General features: G+C 38.3%; 1 protein-coding gene and 1 long non-coding RNA gene across 3 annotated transcripts in view; one reads left to right on the top strand and one right to left on the bottom strand.

The window, feature by feature from the left end:
• LOC110257996 (uncharacterized) overlaps positions 1-18,839 on the bottom strand; it is an 819,260-nt gene that overhangs the window by 616,853 nt on the left and 183,568 nt on the right. Inside the window, exon 3 of one of the 2 annotated variants that reach the window (XR_014809831.1) lies at positions 5,099-6,398. The exons of the other annotated variant lie outside the window; for it this stretch is intronic. This is a non-coding gene — a long non-coding RNA (uncharacterized LOC110257996). Of the gene's footprint in view, positions 1-5,098; positions 6,399-18,839 lie in introns of those variants that run through there. 2 annotated transcript variants of the gene reach the window in all.
• LOC146401333 (putative olfactory receptor 2B3) lies at positions 13,802-17,279 on the top strand. Its single transcript, XM_084967745.1, has one exon. The coding sequence runs from the start codon at positions 16,182-16,184 to the stop codon at positions 16,989-16,991; it is 810 nt and encodes a 269-aa protein (XP_084823871.1). The 5' UTR covers positions 13,802-16,181; the 3' UTR covers positions 16,992-17,279.

Below are 18,839 nucleotides of genomic sequence, written 5' to 3'. Positions count from 1 at the left end.
TGTAATGCCCTTCTAGAGTTGTTAACAGATGTAGGAGACGTTACCCATTCCCCTGGGTGAGACGGTGCTCAGTTCATGAATCACCTAATAAAGCCAATCAGAACTTAAAATTAATCCATGAAATTTGGGCTTGTATCACCTAAATAGACTCCTAAGGAATATTCTAGTGAATTATTTGTCACTAAAACAACTGGAAATGGAAGAAATATAAATGTCTTATCAAATGTATTGTGCTATCAAATTCTGGAAGGGAAAAAAAAAAAGCAAACACCACCCTAATCTCTCCTGGCACTACCAACAAATACAGATTTTTGGAAGAATGGACCAAACTAACCAGAAAAGAGACCATTTTAATAGAATGCTTGGATATGACATTAAAAGCACAAGCAGCAAAAGCAAAAATCAACAAATGGGCCTACATCAAACGAAAAACCAAAAGAGACAATCTACAAAACACAAAGGCAACCTACAGAATAGGAGAAAATATTTGCAAATCATGTCTCAGATAAGAGGCTAATATCCAAAATATATAAAGAACTCATTCAACTCAATAGCCAAAAACCAAACAACCCAACTGAAAAACAGTCCGAGGAAGTGAATAAACATTTCTCCAAAGACGGCATACAAGTGGCCAACACATTTATGAGGAGGTGCTCAATTCACGGATCATCCGGGAAATGCACATCCAAACCAGAATGACATATCATCTTACACCTAGTAGAATGGCTAGCATCTGGGAGGCAAAAAATACAAGCGTTTGTCAGGATGTGGAGAAAAGGGGAACTTTTGTGTATGTTGGTGGGAATGTAAATTGTTTGAGCCGCTATGGAAAAGAATATGAAGGGGTTTTTTAATTAAAAATAGAATTACCATATAACACAGCAATTCCACTTCTGGGAATATAGCCAAAGAAAATGAAAACAGGATCCCAAAGAGATACCTGAACTTCGATGTTTATTGCAGCATTAGTCACAATGGCCAATACATAGAAACACCCACTATGTCCATCAGTGGGTGAATGGATAAAGAAGATGTGATACCACACACACACACACACACACACACACACACACACACACACACACACACACACACACACAGGAATGTTATTCTGCTATGAGAAGAAAATCTTGCCATCTGCAACAACATGAATGGACTTTGAAGTCAGGATGCTAAGTCAGAGAAGTTAAGCAGAGAAAGACAAATCCTACTCATTACCACTTGTACGTGAATTCTAAAACAGACACTCTTAGAAACAGACAGTAGAATGCTGGCTGCCAGGGGCTAGAGAGCTGGGGAACTGAGATGTTTAAGAGTACAACTAGAAGGTTAAATAGTTCAGGAAATCTAAGGTACAGCATGGTGATTATAGTCAACCATATTCAAAACAAATGTTTCCACTGCTAAGAGACTAAGTCTTAAATGTTCTCGTCACAAAAAAAGAAGTGGTTATTATGTGGCATGATGGAGGTGTTAGCTAACATTATGGTGGTAATTATAATGTTATATTTAAATGTAACACTGTACATCTTGAACATACACAGTGTCATATATCAATCGTATAACATTGTTTGCTACAGTCCTGTGGGATTCACGAATGCAAGGCCCATCGGTCATCAGAGCCTACCCATCTAGGGACCTGTCCCTTGGGCCGCGGTGAAATTTCTGAGGCACATTACTTGCATACAAGCTCCTTCCAGGGAGATACTGGTGATTTGGAGGGGACTACTGGGAGATGGCAGAAAAGGTGCCTACCAGTTTCCCCAGTCTCTGGGGCCGATCACAGCCAGCCACCAGATGTGGGCTAAATTAAAAGCCTGACCCTTAGGGCAGCTGCTTTTAAAGTTTGCCAATGGGCCTCTTTCAGGGAAAGCCTGGGAGATCAGCTTTTCTGTTTGCTCCCTCAACAGTCAACCCAGGGGAATGAGTCACGTCTCCTACATCTGTTAACAACTCCTCTTTCTTTGCTCTAGTCTTGAGGGTCTCATGGATGCAAGTCTCACTGGCTTTCAGAGTTAAGAGTTTGGAGGGTCCAACCCTCAGATGGAACTCTTGAAAGCTGGGGTGTTAAAAATGCGGTTCTGGAGTTCCCCTCGTAGTGCAGTGGAAACAAATCCGACTAGTATCCATGAGGCTGAGGGTTCAATCCCTGGCCTCGCTCAGTGGGTTAAGGATCGGTGTTGCTGTGAGCTGTGGTATAGGTCACAGAAACAGCTTGGATCGGGCATTGCTATAGCTGTGGTGTAGGCTGGCAGCTGTAGCTCCGATTTGGCCTCTAGCCTGGGAACCTCCATATGCCTCGGGTGTGGCCCTAAAAAAAAGCAAAAAAATATAGACATTTATGAGGTCCAAACCCTGGGCTCCTCAGGGAGGAATTGGGAGCTGGGAGTTTCTCCCAATTGTATAGTGCTCTGCCAGGGCAGGGCAGGGCAGGGGGGAGCTATGGTGAGGGGGTGTCTCAATCATTTCCACCCATCAGAACGTGAGTATTTTCTCATCCACTCAAGGTGTAGAGAAGTCACTCAAGTAGTTTCTGGATTTCTTTCAGAGAGAAATACTCTGTATTGTTGCACATTGGATGTGTCCATGGGAAGAGTGGAGTTCAGGAATCTCCTTTGTTGCCATCTCGGTTGGCCCCCATCTCAAGGAGTCTACATTTTGTTCTAGGTACATAAGAGTCTTGAAAGATTTCAGACAGGTAAACGAAAATATTTTATTTAGCTTTTTTTTTAAGAACTCTTTTGGAGAGTCCTCTGGTGACCTAGCAGTTCAGCATCCAGCGTTGTCACTGCTATGGCACAGGTCTGATCCTGCCCCAAGTACTCCTGCATGCTGCAGGAATGTTCCCCGCCCCCCTCCCCCCCAAAAAAAGGAAGAGTTTTGGCTGTCACGCAGAGAATGAATTAAGCAGGGATCAAGATATGAGGCCATTGAGTGATCCAGGAAAAAGAAGGCAGGTGCTCAGTGTAACAGTAGACATGGGAAGAACAGGTTAAACTTGAACTAGTTCAGCCTTTCAAGGTGATGGCAGAGGAATAATTAAGGATGACTACGGTTTTTGGCCAGTGATAGGCAGATCTTTGTACCATAGACTATGATTAGGAAGATTGAGGTGATAGCAGATTTGGCACAGTGGGAATCAAGAGTTCTAGTTTAGCCATGTTTAGGTTCTTATTCTTTCTCTTTTCCCCTTTCGCCACACCCATGGCATGTGGAAGTTCCGGGGCCAGGGACTGAACCTGGGCCACCTGAGCTACGGCAGTGACCCTGCCAGATCCTTAACCCACTGAGCCACACAGGAACTCCTAGGTTCATATTCTTGTTAGACATCCAAATGTAAATGCAATTAGGTGGTCGGGATTACCAGTTTCATGCTTAGTGGAAAAGACTGGAAACATAAATTTGAAAGCCATCAACATGTAGCTGGCATTTAAAGCCCTGAAACTATATGATATTGTCCAGAGAAGCAGCATAAACAGAGAATAATATAGCCTCTGGGGAGGGCACGGGAATTAGATTCTGTATTTCTAAAATTTCCACATATCCCAGTTATTCTGAAGTGAAGCCAAATGGGGAAGCACTGCTAATAATTTCATTTAAATGGTCCCCATAAGTAAAGGGCTAAAGCAAGAAAGAAAAAATAGGGAAATAAAAAAGGTTCAGAAAAACACATCTCGATTTAGTCAAAGGGGTTCAAAAACACATTATATTGCATGTCTAAGACAAAAGCACTTGCTTCACAATCTGGATTTACCCATTCCCGGAAAACCAATGTGAAATTTTTCAAAAACTAAAGAATCCACAGAGTTCCCATGGTGACGCAGCAGAAATGAATCAGACTAGGAACCATGAGGTTGCGGGTTCAATCCCTGGCTTTGCTCAGTGGGTTAAGGATCAGGCGTTGCCCATCTTCTCAGATCCACCTCTTAGAGTACTGACAATAAAAACAAAAATAAACAAATGGGACCTAATCAAACTTCAAAGTTTCTGCACAGCAAAGGAAACCCTAAACAACACAAAAAGACAACCCACAGAATGGGAGAAAATCTTTGCAAGTGAATCAACGGACAAGGGATTCATCTCCAAAATTTATAAACACCTTCTGCAGCTCCATACCAAAAAAACAAACAACCTCATCCAAAAATGGGCAGTAGATCTAAACAGACAGTTCTCCAAAGAAGACATATGGATGGCCAGAAAACACATGAAAAGATGTTCAACATCACTCATTAGTAGAGAAATGCAAATCAAAACCTCTCTGAGGTGCCACCTTACACCAGCCAGAATGGCCATCATCCAAAAGTCTACAAACAATAAGTGCTGGAGAGGGTGCGGAGAAAAAGGAACCCCAGTACACTGTTGGTGGGATTGTAAATTGGTGCAACCACTGTGGAAAGCAGGATGGAGAGTCCTCAGAAAACTAAAGCATAGAACCACCCTTTGATCCAGCAATCCCACTCCTGGCCATCTATCCAGAGAAAACCACGACTCGCAAAGACACTTGTACCCCGATGTTCATTGCAGCACTATTTTCTTTTCTTTTTTTTTTTTAATTTTTTTATTTTCCCACTGTACAGCAAGGGGGTCAGGTTATCCTTACATGTATACATTGCAATTACAGTTTTTCCCCCACCCTTTCTTCTGTTGCAACATGAGTATCTAGACATAGTTCTCAATGCTATTCAGCAGGATCTCCTTGTCAATCTATTCTAGGTTGTGACTGATAAGCCCAAGCTCCCGATCCCTCCCACTCCCTCCCCCTCCCATCAGGCAGCCACAAGTCTCTTCTCCAAGTCCATGATTTTCTTTTCTGAGGAGATGTTCATTTGTGCTGGATATTAGATTCCAGTTATAAGTGATATCATATGGTATTTGCCTTTGTCTTTCTGGCTCATTTCACTCAGGATGAGATTCGCTAGTTCCATCCATGTTGCTGCAAATGGCATGATGTCATCCTTTTTTATGGCTGAGTAGTATTCCATCGTGTATATATACCACATCTTCCGAATCCAATCCTCTGTCAATGGACATTTGGGTTGTTTCCATGTCCTGGCTATTGTGAATAGTGCTGCAATGAACATGTGGGTGCATGTGTCTCTTTTTTTTTTTTTTTTTTTTTTTTGTCTTTTGTCTTTTGTTGTTGTTGTTGCTATTTCTTGGGCCGCTCCCGCGGCATATGGAGGTTCCCAGGCTAGGGGATGAATCGGAGCTGTAGCCACCGGCCTACGCCAGAGCCACAGCAACGCGGGATCCGAGCCGCGTCTGCAACCTTCACCACAGCTCACGGCAACGCCGGATCGTTAACCCACTGAGCAAGGGCAGGGACCGAACCCGCGACCTCATGGTTCCTAGTCGGATTCGTTAACCACTGCGCCACGACGGGAACTCCGCATGTGTCTCTTTTAAGTAGAGCTTTGTCCGGATAGATGCCCAGGAGTGGGATTGAGGGGTCATATGGAAGTTCTATGTATAGATTTCTAAGGTATCTCCAAACTGTTCTCCATAGTGGCTGTACCAGTTTACATTCCCACCAGCAGTGCAGGAGGGTTTCCTTTTCTCCACAGCCCCTCCAGCACTTGTTATTTGTGGATTTATTAATGATGGCCATTCTGACTGGTGTGAGGTGGTATCTCATGGTAGTTTTGATTTGCATTTCTCTTATAATCAGCGATGTTGAGCATTTTTTCATGTGTTTGTTGGCCATCTGTATATCTTCTTTGGAGAAATGTCTATTCAGGTCTTTTGCCCATTTTTCCATTGATTGATTGGTATTTTTGCTGTTGAGTTGTATAAGTTGCTTATATATTCTAGAGATTAAGCCCTTGTCAGTTGCATCATTTGAAACTATTTTCTCCCATTCTGTAAGTTGTCCTTTTGTTTTCTTTTGGGTTTCCTTTGCTGTGCAAAAGCTTTTCAGTTTGATGAGGTCCCATGGGTTTATGTTTGCTCGAATTTCTATTGCTTTGGGAGACTGACCTGAGAAAATATTCATGATGTTGATGTCAGAGAGTGTTTTGCCTATGTTTTTTTCTAGGAGTTTGATGGTGTCCTGTCGTATATTTAAGTCTTTCAGCCATTTGGAGTTTATTTTTGTGCATGGTGTGAGGGTGTGTTCTAGTTTCATTGCTTTGCATGCAGCTGTCCAGGTTTCCCAGCAATGCTTGCTGAATAGACTTTCTTTTTCCCATTTTATGTTCTTGCCTCCCTTGTCAAAGATTAATTGACCATAGGTGTCAGGGTTAATTTCCGGATTCTCTATTCTGTTCCATTGGTCTGTCTGTCTGTTTTGATACCAGTACCACACTGTTTTGATGACTGTGGCTTTGTAGTATTTCTTGACGTCTGGGAGAGTTATGCCTCCTGCTTGGTTTTTGTTTCTCAGGATTGCTTTGGCGATTCTGGGTCAAAAAAAGAGTTTCAAATGATGTAACTGACAAGGGCTTAATCTCTAAAACATACAAACAACTTTTACAAATCAACAATAAAAAAAAAAAATCAACCCACTGAGAAATGGGCAAAAGACCTGAATAGACATTTATCCAAAGACATACAGATGGCCAACAAGCACATGAAAAATTGCTCAACATCATTGATTATTAGAGAAATGCAAGTCAACACTACTATGAGGTATCACCTCACACCTGTCAGAATGACCATCGTTAACAGGTCGACAAATAACAAACGCTGGAGAGGGTGTGGAGAAAAGTGTACCCTCCTATACTGTTGGTGGGAATGTAAATTGGTACATCCACTATGGAAAACAGTATGGAGGTACCTCAGAAAACTAAATATAGAATTTCCATATGGCCTAGAAATACCACTCTTGGACATATATCTGGACAAAACTGTCCTTGAAAGACACATGTGCCCACATGTTCATTGCAGCACTATTCACAATAGCCAAGACATGGAAACAACTTAAATTTCCATTGACAGAGGAATGGATTAAGAAGATGTAGTATATATACACAATGGAATACTACTCAGCCAAAAAAAAAGAACAAAACAATGCCATTTGCAGTAACAAGGATGAAAGTAGAGACTCTCATACTAAGTGAAGTAAGTCAGAAAGAGAAAGACAAATACCATATCATATCACTTATATCTGGAATATACTGCGCAAATCAACCTTTCCACAGAAAAGAAACTCATGAAGTTGGAAGACAGACTTATGGTTGTCAAGGGAGGAGGGGGGAGTGGGATAGAGTGGGAGGCTGGAATTAATAGACACAAACTATTGCATTTAGAGTTGATAAGCAATGAGATCCTGCTGTACAGCAGAGGGAACTATATCCAGTCACTTGTGATGGAACATGATGGAGGATAGGAATATATATATTTGTGTGTGTGTGTGTATATATATATATATACATGGATATGACTAGGTCACTTTGCTGTACAGTAGAAATGGACAGAACACTGTAAATCAACTATAATGGAAAAAATAAAAACCATAAAAGAAATAGAAAAAAAAGAACCACTAACTAGGGAATGCTGTAACAGTAAATAAGCCTCCATGAAAGCATTTAAAGATATTTTTATATCCCGAATAGAGAAAAGCACTTAAAATGATTATAAGGGTCACAAGATTTCAAAGGATACAAAATGCACATGAACAGACTGTTTATATTAAAGTCAGGATCCTAAAAGGGAAAGAGTCAGACATTTGCATCTGTAATGATGGATATCTGTACAGTGGCACCTCAAAAACATGAATATCTAGATTTCTCTGAACCTTGCAAACTGGAAGTAGTTTTTTCCCTCTTGCTAGAGGAGAGAAGCCACCTCTACGTGGAGATCATGTAAACATGTTCTCTGAAAAATGGTATAGTTCTTCTCACAATCTCTCCTTGCCCTAACTCACCACCTTCAGAGCAATAACTACAGCCTCTGCTATAAAAAGAAATAGCTTTTTTAAAACATGTAGGACCTGGCTAACATGTATTATCAGGAACTTTTCTTAGGAGAGAAACAGAATATAAAGCTGGATGTGGGGAAGTTTAAGACATGAAAACATTTTCCCAAGACTTAGGAATTAAGCTCCTGGAAATGAACACTAGATTCCGTTCTAATATACTACAAGGACATCTTATTAAAATTTTAACACAATTATATTTACAGTAAATGCAATGGAGTTGCTGCAGCTGCCTTGACAGAATATTAAAGTGTCACAAGGATCACAGTTAGGAATATTGGAATGCATTTATTATGTACAGAGAACCTATCACCTAACTAGACTCCCTATGATGTCCCTGAGGGCACACTCTATTAATAGAGTAGAAAATGTATCAGTAGAAGAGGCAAAGCATATTTGAGGAGCTTAATGTCCTCTGCAGACCAATATTGATAATAGCAGATGCTTTCAGAGAACTTAGCTCCTTACTCAATTCCTATGATAAGACTCCAGATAAGCAGGGTCCAGGTGGCAGCTCTTAACTACCAAAAGCCAGCTAGATAAAATTAACATAATGGACAGTAAGAGTGTCTTGTTTCACAAAGATCTATGGTGGTGTCTAATATAATAAACTATAATTCTTCTAGGGGTAAGACAGATGTAGACATAATAAGAAAGTTAGTTGATTTGATTGGTTAGGAAAAAAATCAGAGTTGGTGAAATGGAAGCTGCAACAGAAAAATAATGATCTTTGCCCAGTTTTCATAAATAAGCCTGTTCTCAGATCTAGATCCTATCAATTAAAGGGAATGGAGGATCCCTTAAGGAAGAATTTTGGACTGCCACTATAAGGATATACAATAAATATTCCACAAAATATTTCCTCAAGCCATTTACCAGATTAATTTACAAAGGTGAGAGACAAATATTGAGACCAGAATTTGAGGGTCATTCAACATGGAGTCTTAGTTGACACATGCCAGGCAGGATACACAAGATGCCATCATGACCCCCAGTTAGAGTGGGAACTGAGGATAGGAAGTAAATGGAGCACTGGCCTAAGTTCAATTTATAGTTAGTCCAATGGATTTGTGACCTACCCTATGGTATTTCTTGTGTCCCTAAATGCAGAATAGGATAGATATACACAGAAGATTGGATACTTGGCAATGTCTACAGTGTATGCTGCTAAATCCGTGCATAGCTTCCATCCCTGCTATCATGGCTACTGTATTCATGTGCTCACTGTACCAGTATTACAGGCAGTAGAACAAGGCATATGACAGAAACTTGACAATATTTTCTGGCCAATTTTATTTTCTGTTATTTAATTCCTTTCTATGGTAGATTCTATTTTGTGGATGTTAACATGTAATACATAGAACAAAAGGCTTCATATGCCCACTCCCATATATCTCCAAAGAACCCTGGAATATATGCCTCTGTTCCAGATTTCTTTATTCCAACTTTTTTTCCTTCCAGCCACCTGGAAAGCCTCTCAAATCATTTATTATTCCTCATGAGTTATATATACATAGTCTAATTTCAGGCTACTTCTTTTTTTCACACAAAGTGGATGACCAGGTATATCACTTGAAATTCTGCCTACAGGGAGCAGTTTCCCTCACCACTATCTTTCAAGGTCACCCATGAGTGGAACTATAATTCAGTCTTTATCCTTATTGTTTGCATACATATACCAAGCTGATCTATTCATGAATCAAGATTGGTCTTTTTCTTCCTTTATTGGTGTGTTAGAAGGGTTCTCCCGTGCTACATAGATGTGATCTGAGGAAGAAACATTGATGTAAAAGTGATGGACAGCATAAAAGTCTGAGCTACTTGCTCATGTAGTTTGTTTCTTCCATCTAATCAATCCTGAATGTACCAATATCCTGTTACAATGATTGCCTCTATATCCATTGACATTAACAACTTGGTGAGTCAGAAAGTATCCAGCTCATGAGGGGTACTTTTAGCTGCATGGTTATCTGATGTTTGAGATCAGGTGTTTTGTCTCTGCCAGGACACAGAGACATGACAGAAGCTGTTTTTCAAAAGATGTATAATCTCCTGCCACAGAGAGCAGGATTTTCCTCCAAACCCTAAACTTGTTTTGTTTCTAGTTTCCCATAAACTTGCCATAAATTCCACCTGATGCTTTCCTACCACAACTTATACCTCTAGTATGTAGGACCTTACAAATTGTATGCGCCAAGTTTCAGGATGACTTACACTAGATCTTAGACATGCTATAGAGTCTTTTCTTACTCTGGCTTTCATTCAAAGCTGGCATCCTTCTGTGTTACCAGCAGATGGATTGGAGTAGAATTATATGGTGTCAAATAAATTTACTACAAAACAAAGAGATCTGCCAGGCACTTTGCTTCTTTTTTTATGCTAGGAAATTCGTAATGCAACAATGCATCTTTTACTTTGGATGTGATGTCCCATGATGCCTCAGACCAATGAATTTATAAAACTTTTATTGATGAGTCAGGCCCTGGAATCCTTACAGTTTCTCACTCACCTTCTACAGCACAGGTGTCTTTTCAAAACTTTGCATGTATTAACTATTTTGTGCTCATACAGTCTGATTAGCATGTTGTTCTTGATATAGTTGACCAGTGTGATGGCCTGCAGAATGTGCAGAGAGTTCAGTTCTTTTCAGTCTATATGATGACAGAAGGTGAAAGACTAAAGATAGCCCTGGGATGATATATATTGTCATTTCTAAGTGAATGTAAATTCCTTCTGATCATCTTTATTGATAGGAATGAAAATAACACATTTACCAGATGAAGGACTGCATACTGAGCACCCAATACCCAGTTAATGTGCTCTACCAAGAAGACCCATCTGGTCCAGATAATTCACTTGGGGTTATGACTTGTTTGAATTGTGGCAACCTGTTGTTATCATCCAAGATTTTTTATTTTTTTCAGTGGGCTGACTGGTGAAGCAAATGGAGATATGACAGGGACTACAACCAAAGCATTTTTAAGATTGTAAAGAAATAAATAAGAAAATAAAAGCAACCTTAGAACCATAAGGACAATTCAGTGTGCAGTAGTAAAATTGGCAGGACATAAGGAGAACCAAAAAAAAGAAAAATATACATATATATTTCTTCAGTGATATGTTGCAGGACTTATGCTTCTATGCTTCCCTACTATTATCTCCTTCTAAATTTGCTTTTATGTTATAATCCAAGTCCATAAATAATATTATTTTGAAAGCTAATTAAGAATATGTACTGCACATGCTAACACTAGTTTCATTATGATAATCTAGAGAAGATCAAATAATGCAAGAAGCTCCATGGAAAAGAACCTGACTAGTATCCATTAGGATGCAGGTTCAATCCCTGGCCCCGCTCAGCAGGTTAATGATCTGACGCTGCCGCAAACTGCACTGTAGGTTGCAGGGTGGCTTAGATCCCACATTACTGTTGCTGTGGTGTAGGTTGGCACGGGTAGCTATAATTCGACCTCTAGCCTGGGAATTTCCATACACCACACCTGCAACCCTAAAAAAGGCAAAAAAAAAAAAAGTAAAAGAAATTTATTCTGAGTGATCTATAATATAAAGTGACAAAATCAGAAAATGCAAACATCTAATCGTAGAAAAATGATTAGGATATGATTTATAGATACATTATTAATTTATAAAAGAATGTTGTATGGCTATAAAAATTGAGAAAATGTAATAATTTATCAAATGATTATATTCTGTATATGATTTTATAATTTATAAAAATGTATTATACACAAGAGAAAAATGAGTGAAAAAAACACATTAAAATAATAACAAAGAATTTTATTTAAGGTTGTATCTATGTTGATGCTCAATTCAGTTTCAATTTTATATTAGGTGATAACATATTAAGTTATAAATTGAACAAATCAATTAATTTTCAAAACTATTCTTGTTCCAATCCCTACTATTTCTACTAGTTCTATCTCAGTGAATCTATGCTAACCTTAAACTTCGATGCATTAATTTATATATTGTGACATTGCATGATACAGTTTCTTAATTTGTAGATCCCTAGTAGGTTTAGTCCAAACACATACATCACAAAAATCAACGAACAAAAATACTATTTTCCCATATGCACCATCAATGGACTCAGTATTTGACCCTGAGTCCACTTAAAAGAATGAGGTATATAATTTATTTAGACTTGTACTCTCCTGATTAAACAATTCCAAACTTATTTTTTATGGTTTATGTTTCATGACTATTATCTTCACCTTAGTTTTTAGACTTGTGAACGATCTACATGTCACTGTTATGTTACCAGTGCTGCTGGGAATAGAGTTCACTTATTTCCTCTCTGGACACAACGACCAATTAAACTTGAAGGGACTCTCATATCCCTGGAGCTAAAATATAGGATAGAGCATTGTATGAATAATAAGCCCTCTATTTAAAGGTACAACCCCCTTTCCATGACTCTACCAACATTACTGGTATCTATACAATCAGCTTTTCCTTGTAAAATCCTTTAGGAATCTGTGGAGAAGAGCCTGAGTCAATCAACAGTGCCTCAGTGACTGAAGACAATATCTACAATAACTGTTACTTCATCTTAAGGACTTTCCTCATTTATGTTCTGATGCTGTTCAAATTATATGCTAATTTCATTCTCAATCTATGGGCAAAGGATAAATGAATAGGAACGTCACTAGGGTTGAAAGCTCAGTAAGTCATTGAATTTATCAACCTATCTTTGGACCAGACTTCCTTCGAAACATGGCACACAGAAAGGCGTGGATATCTCTCTGATATTTAGGGGAAAAAGGTAAGTAATGTCTACTGCAGAGAATTACATTACCATGAGGGGAAAAAATCGCTCAAGATCATCTCACCCACATCCTTGCCTCTGATTGCTTCAGATTAAATAATCAAAGTGTTCGATTTGTTTCCTAGGAATTTTGAAATAAATGCCAAGTGTTTTCAGGGATTCCAAACCTCCTGTTTCATTACACTCTTTATTTTATTTTTTAATTAAAGTATAGCTGACTTACAGTGTTATATTAGCTTCAGGTACAAAGGGAAATGATTCAGTATTTTTTCAGATTATTTGCCATTGTAAGTTATTACAAGATAATGGCTGTAAAGTCCCTTGCTATACAATATATTCTTATTATTTATCTACTTCAAACGAATGTTCATTACATCTCCAAGCAAAAGAAGTCAGTGGAATTTTTAAGCAAAAAAAAAAAAAAAAAAAAAAAGAATTAGTAGAATTTTAGGCTTCTTCTGATTAATAGAAATAAGAAAAGAGTTAAGATGACAGAGGACCAAACATGGTTGTCAAGAAGTGAGTTCATTTTTCTGATAATTTAAAGAGGAACTGATGGATGAGCTGACACTAGTGCCATATAAAATGTGGGGAAGAGTATATGTGAAAAAAAAAAGAAGTAGAAAAAATAAAATACCTGCTGCATAGAGTCCTCCTATTTCCCATGCCTTTTAAACAAACAAATATCTCCCACTAGCCATTGATTTCACTTCCATTTATTGAAAACTATGATCTCAGTACCATGCCAGAAACAAAGAGAAAGTGACTTATAGTTTAATCATTTCATATTACAATATTATAAAATTATAATAAGCATTTACCACCAATAGTAATTTGGTTGCCTGCTTTACCATATACATGACAAGTGGAGATAATGATATATTATCACTACTGACAATTACTGCTAATGATTAATATTATTGATGCTATTAGTGATAACTCACATTAATTAAATGCCTACTATGTTTCAGGCATTGCTCTAAGTTCTATGTGTATGTATTGTCTCATTTGAGCTTCACAACAACTCTCTTACTATCACCAAGAGATTTTCTTTCTTAACGTGGCACAAAAATATTTGCTACCTTACCCAGGATCACACACCTCAGAAATAAAATGATGGCAAGTTTTAAGTCCAGAGGCAGTGTTCTTAACAGATACCATTTTTTTTTTTTTTTTTTTTTTTTTTTTTTTTTGGTTTTTAGGGCATCACCCATTGCATACAGAAGTTCCCAGGCTAGGAGTCAAATCAGAGCTATAGATGCTGGCCTACCCCACAGCCACAGCAGTATGGGATCTGAGCCCTACATCACAGCTCACAGCAGCACTTGATCCTTTACCCGTGTCCTCATGGGTCAGGTTTATTACCACTGAACCACCACGGGAACTCCAATAACAGATAACTTTTAGGTATTTATTTATTTTGCTTTTAGGGCTGCGCCTGTGGCATATGGAAGTTCTCAGGCTAGAGGTCTAATCAGAGCTGTAGCCACGGGCCTACACGACAGCAACACAGGATCAGAGCCACATCTGCAACCTATACCACAGCTCACTGAAATGCTTGATCCTTAACCCACTGAGCGAGGCCAGGGATCAATAACTTTTAAAGATGATTATTTTTATATTGCTAAATGGATATTTAATAAAATATTTGTGGTTGTTTTGACTTTTGTTTTTTTAATGATGAGAAAGCTGCATATTTTTTCAATTTTCACTTTTATTTTTTTTTCTCCCTCAAATTTCTTATTCATAACCATTGATCACTTTTTGTTGGATTTTTGGCCTTTCCTCATAAATGCTATGTAATAACTTTAATATTTTAATATAGTAACCATTTTTGCCACAAACACTGCACGTTTTTCATTCTATATTTATCTTTTATCTTTGCTTTTTTTGTTTGTTTGGTTGGCATATGGAGATTCCCAGGCTAGGGGTCAAATCAGAGCTGTAGCTGCTGGCCTACACCACTGCCACAGCAATGCCAGATCCGAGCCACGTCTGCAACCTACACCACAGCTCACCGCAATGCCAGATCCTTAACCCACTGAGCAAGGCCAGGGATCGAACCTGCGTCCTCACGGATCCTAGTCAGATTCATTTCTGCTCTGGGCCATGATGGGAACTCCTATCTTTTATCTTTGTATAAGTCTTTCGTCATGTGAAAGTTTAAAATTTACATGTTACAGTCAGAAAAAAGTCAAATCTCATATCCTCTTGTGTTTTTCAACTGAAAGTATATTACTGTTATTTACCAAGGAATAATGTATATCTTCAGCTAAAAACCTAAAATTAAAATCACATGTAATGGAAGCAGTTACAAATATTATAACCACATTCAGCCTCATGTAGACATCCCATGGTCAAATTATACTTCATATATCAGTCTAGTAGCACTCTCTATTTTTATTGTAAATTATATGGTATCAGTCATATCAATGACCTTGGATTTAAACATTCAAAGAAGACTGAAGAAGTTTGATCTACATAACTAAATAACTGATAACTTCCACAGACTGCAAAAAATCGACTTGATTATTTGACTTTGATGTTCCTGTTTTCATTTATAACCACTGTTGTGTTACATGTTGTCATTCTTGCTGTGCTATATGTATATTTGAGGGAAAGTATGGTATAAAAAATAGAATGGGCTTTATATCCTGCCTTTGAGCATTGAATCCACCATTACTGAGTGTGTAAATTATTCTCACTGAGTCACAGTAGAAATAAAATGTAGAACATACCTGTTTATCAGGATTTTGTTGCGAATTATTTTAGGCACTGAGTAGTGTCAGTCACATGTTAATCGGGCAATGATTAAATGATCAGTTTTACAATTTTCATCAAGATATTTGGAGATACAGGGAGATGTCACCTGTGATCATCACTATAAATCACAAGTAAGTCATATTTTTATTTCCTTGAATCAAACCATCTAATAGTCATGATAGCTCTTTGCAGGAATGTTCATGCATGCATATCATTTAAGAAAAAGAGACAACCAAAAAAAAAAAAAATGAAGATGTCACTAAAACAGTAGATTTGTAGAATCAATTGTAGACCTAGATGAAACTTTTAAAACCACTGCTCAGCATTTTCAGCCCAAATTAAAAGTAATTGATTTAAAAGTAGTATTTAATCTTAAAGTGCTTATTAAGGTAGCTTAGGATGTAAGAAAAAGGTAAGGAATTAAAATGTATTGAGCACTTACAAATGTCCGTGTTTTATGCATAGAAGTCTACATTCGTGGCATTTAAATGTAATGATTTACTTCTTAAAGTCACATATAACTACTAAAACCAGAAGACCTACTTTCTAACCATATGATAAGTATGTTGTATTTTTACAAGGGCTCCACTTAATTTACTATAAATTATATTTACTATGGAATCATTTATTTGATTACAATAAGAGTATTCAATGATTACCAACTGACAATTTTCCCGTTTTATGCTTTCAGGAATGAAAAGTTAATGAGTCATCATGAATCGGGCAAACGAGAGCTCCTCAAAAGAGTTCATACTACTTGGCTTCTCAGACAAGCCCTGGCTACAAACGCCCCTTTTGGTGCTCCTATTAGCATCATACGCAACCACCATCTTTGGCAATGTGTCCATCATGATGGTGTGCATTCTGGATCCCAAGCTTCACACTCCCATGTATTTCTTTCTCACAAACCTCTCCATATTAGATCTCTGTTACACCACGAGCACTGTCCCTCATATGTTGAAAAACATTTGTCAGAACAAAAAGACCATCAGTTATGGTGGCTGTGTGGCCCAGCTCATCATCTTCCTGGCTCTGGGTGCTACGGAGTGTCTCCTCCTGGCTGTTATGTCCTTTGACAGATATGTGGCCATTTGTAGACCCCTCCGCTACGTAGTCATCATGAACCCCTGGTTCTGCTTCAAGATGACAGCCTTCTCCTGGCTCACTGGCTTCAGCAACTCAGTGTTGCAGTCCTCCTTGACCCTTAACATGCCTCGCTGTGGTCATCAGGAAGTGGACCACTTTTTCTGTGAGGTTCCTGCCCTTCTCAAGTTGTCATGTGCTGACACAAAGCCTATTGTCTCCGAGCTCTTTTTCTTCAGTGTGTTAATTCTGCTAATTCCAGTGACATTGATCCTCATCTCCTATGGCTTCATAGCTCAAGCAGTATTGAGAATCAGGTCAGCCGAAGGACGGCGAAAAGCTTTTGGAACATGTGGGTCTCACATGGTTGTGGTCTCTCTCTTTTTTGGAACAGGCATTTACATGTACCTACAACCACCTTCGTCCACTTCTAAGGACTGAGGAAAGATGGTTTCCCTTTTCTATGGGATATTCACACCCATGTTGAACCCTCTCATCTATAGCCTTAGAAATAAAGATATGAAAGAGGCCTTCAAGAGGATGATGTCAATAATCTTTTTCTATAAGAAATGAGAATTGCTCCACTGTCATGAGACCCTTCTGAGTCTGTCCTTATCCTTGAAACTGTTAATAATGTTTGATCTGATTTTCCTGTTGTTCATGCTCTTATGATATCATTGAATTGTACCAATGGTTAAAAAATTCTTTTTCTGTTCAGGAAGCAATGCTGAGATTGTATGATTACTCTTCTAAATTCAAAACACTTTTGCTTTCCAGAGTTCCCCCAAAGCACTCTGTTCCTTGAAGCCATATTCTGGTAAAATTTCCTCCTATCCATGTCAGACTAGTCAGGTCATGAATGTTTTACCTTCTCACTTATATACTATCCTGTCTACCAGCTAGTTCGGGGTTTCCACATCTTTATAATTATATAACCAGTGAGCCAAAGCCAAAAATACTCCCGGCACGGATGTCTGCAATCGCTTTGCATTCTCACATCCCTTGAAAAAAATCCATCATATGCCCCTTCCAGAAATGTTCTAAGCATGTAGTCTGTCTCAAATATAGCTGGCTTTAAACCAGCTAAGTGTGTGCATCTTATACTAGAAACTTGAAATGTCAATTGGGTTTTACTTCCAACTATTTTTTTTTTTTTGGTCTTTTTTTTGTTATTTCTTGGGCCACTCCCACGGCATATGGAGGTTCCCAGGCTAGGGGTCTAATCGGAGCTGTAGCCACCGGCCTACGCCAGAGCCACAGCAACGCGGGATCCGAGCCACATCTGCAACCTACACCACAGCTCACGGCAACGCCAGATCGTTAACCCACTGAGCAAGGGCAGGGACCGAACCCTCAACCTCATGGTTCCTAGTCGGATTCGTTAACCACTGCACCACGACGGGAACTCCACCAACTATTTTAATTCATTCTTTACTCCCCATTGTTAGCATTTCTCCTTTTTTCCTTCATTTCTTAAATATTTACTTGTCCAAAGTTCTACCCCAGGCTTGCTGGAACTCCTCTGAATTATAAAATAAATTATTCATAGAAATGTTAATAGGAATCATTTTTCTAATATTTATCTGAATTAATTTTTATTTGGATAGTCACTAGATAAATATTTATTGACCACTAGATAACACTAGACCAGAAAAAAAATCACAGTTCCTCTACTAAAAAAAAATTCTAGTTCCTAAAGAAAATGACCCTTAAACTCAGACACTTAAATATTTATTTGCAATTACTAATATAAGAACATGGATGAGGAAATATTTTAGGCAGCAGAGAAAGGATTACAAAAGTAAGCTTTTCAGAAATTATAGGTAATTGTAAGTAGTTAAGACAGAGAGTGCAAAACACATACAAAAATAGTCTGGAGATGATAACTGAAAAGTTTAGCATTTATCCAATAAGCAAAGTAGGGAAGGTAGAAGCAGCAGTAGAAAATAACTACAACGTAAGTACAGAATATGGTTCCTATGTCATAATAATAATTTACTAAATGTAACACTTCAGAGACATGGGAAAGGGAATGACTTCAAATATATGGCATTTAAAAAGCTGATTTTCTCAACAAAAACAATAAGAAACTCAAGACCCTAAATTAAATAAAACACTTATATCTCTAATTTGGGTGCTTTTTAAAATTTCCAAACCTGTATATGGCTTTGCCATCTCTTGACTATGTGATAAGCATTTCAGATTTAACACATCGGAAAGCTGACACCTGCTCTCCCTTTGCCACGAAGGCCTCTTCTAAAGCTTGCTGTTTTAATGAATGGATTCACC

The sequence above is a fragment of the Sus scrofa genome, chromosome 7 (assembly GCF_054392235.1).
Source record: "Sus scrofa isolate SSC_HxYL_T2T_F1_AM1 chromosome 7, Sscrofa_HxYL_maternal_Yorkshire_Landrace_v2.0, whole genome shotgun sequence".
NCBI lineage: Eukaryota > Metazoa > Chordata > Mammalia > Artiodactyla > Suidae > Sus > Sus scrofa.
This window is presented reverse-complemented; position numbering and strand designations above follow the sequence as displayed.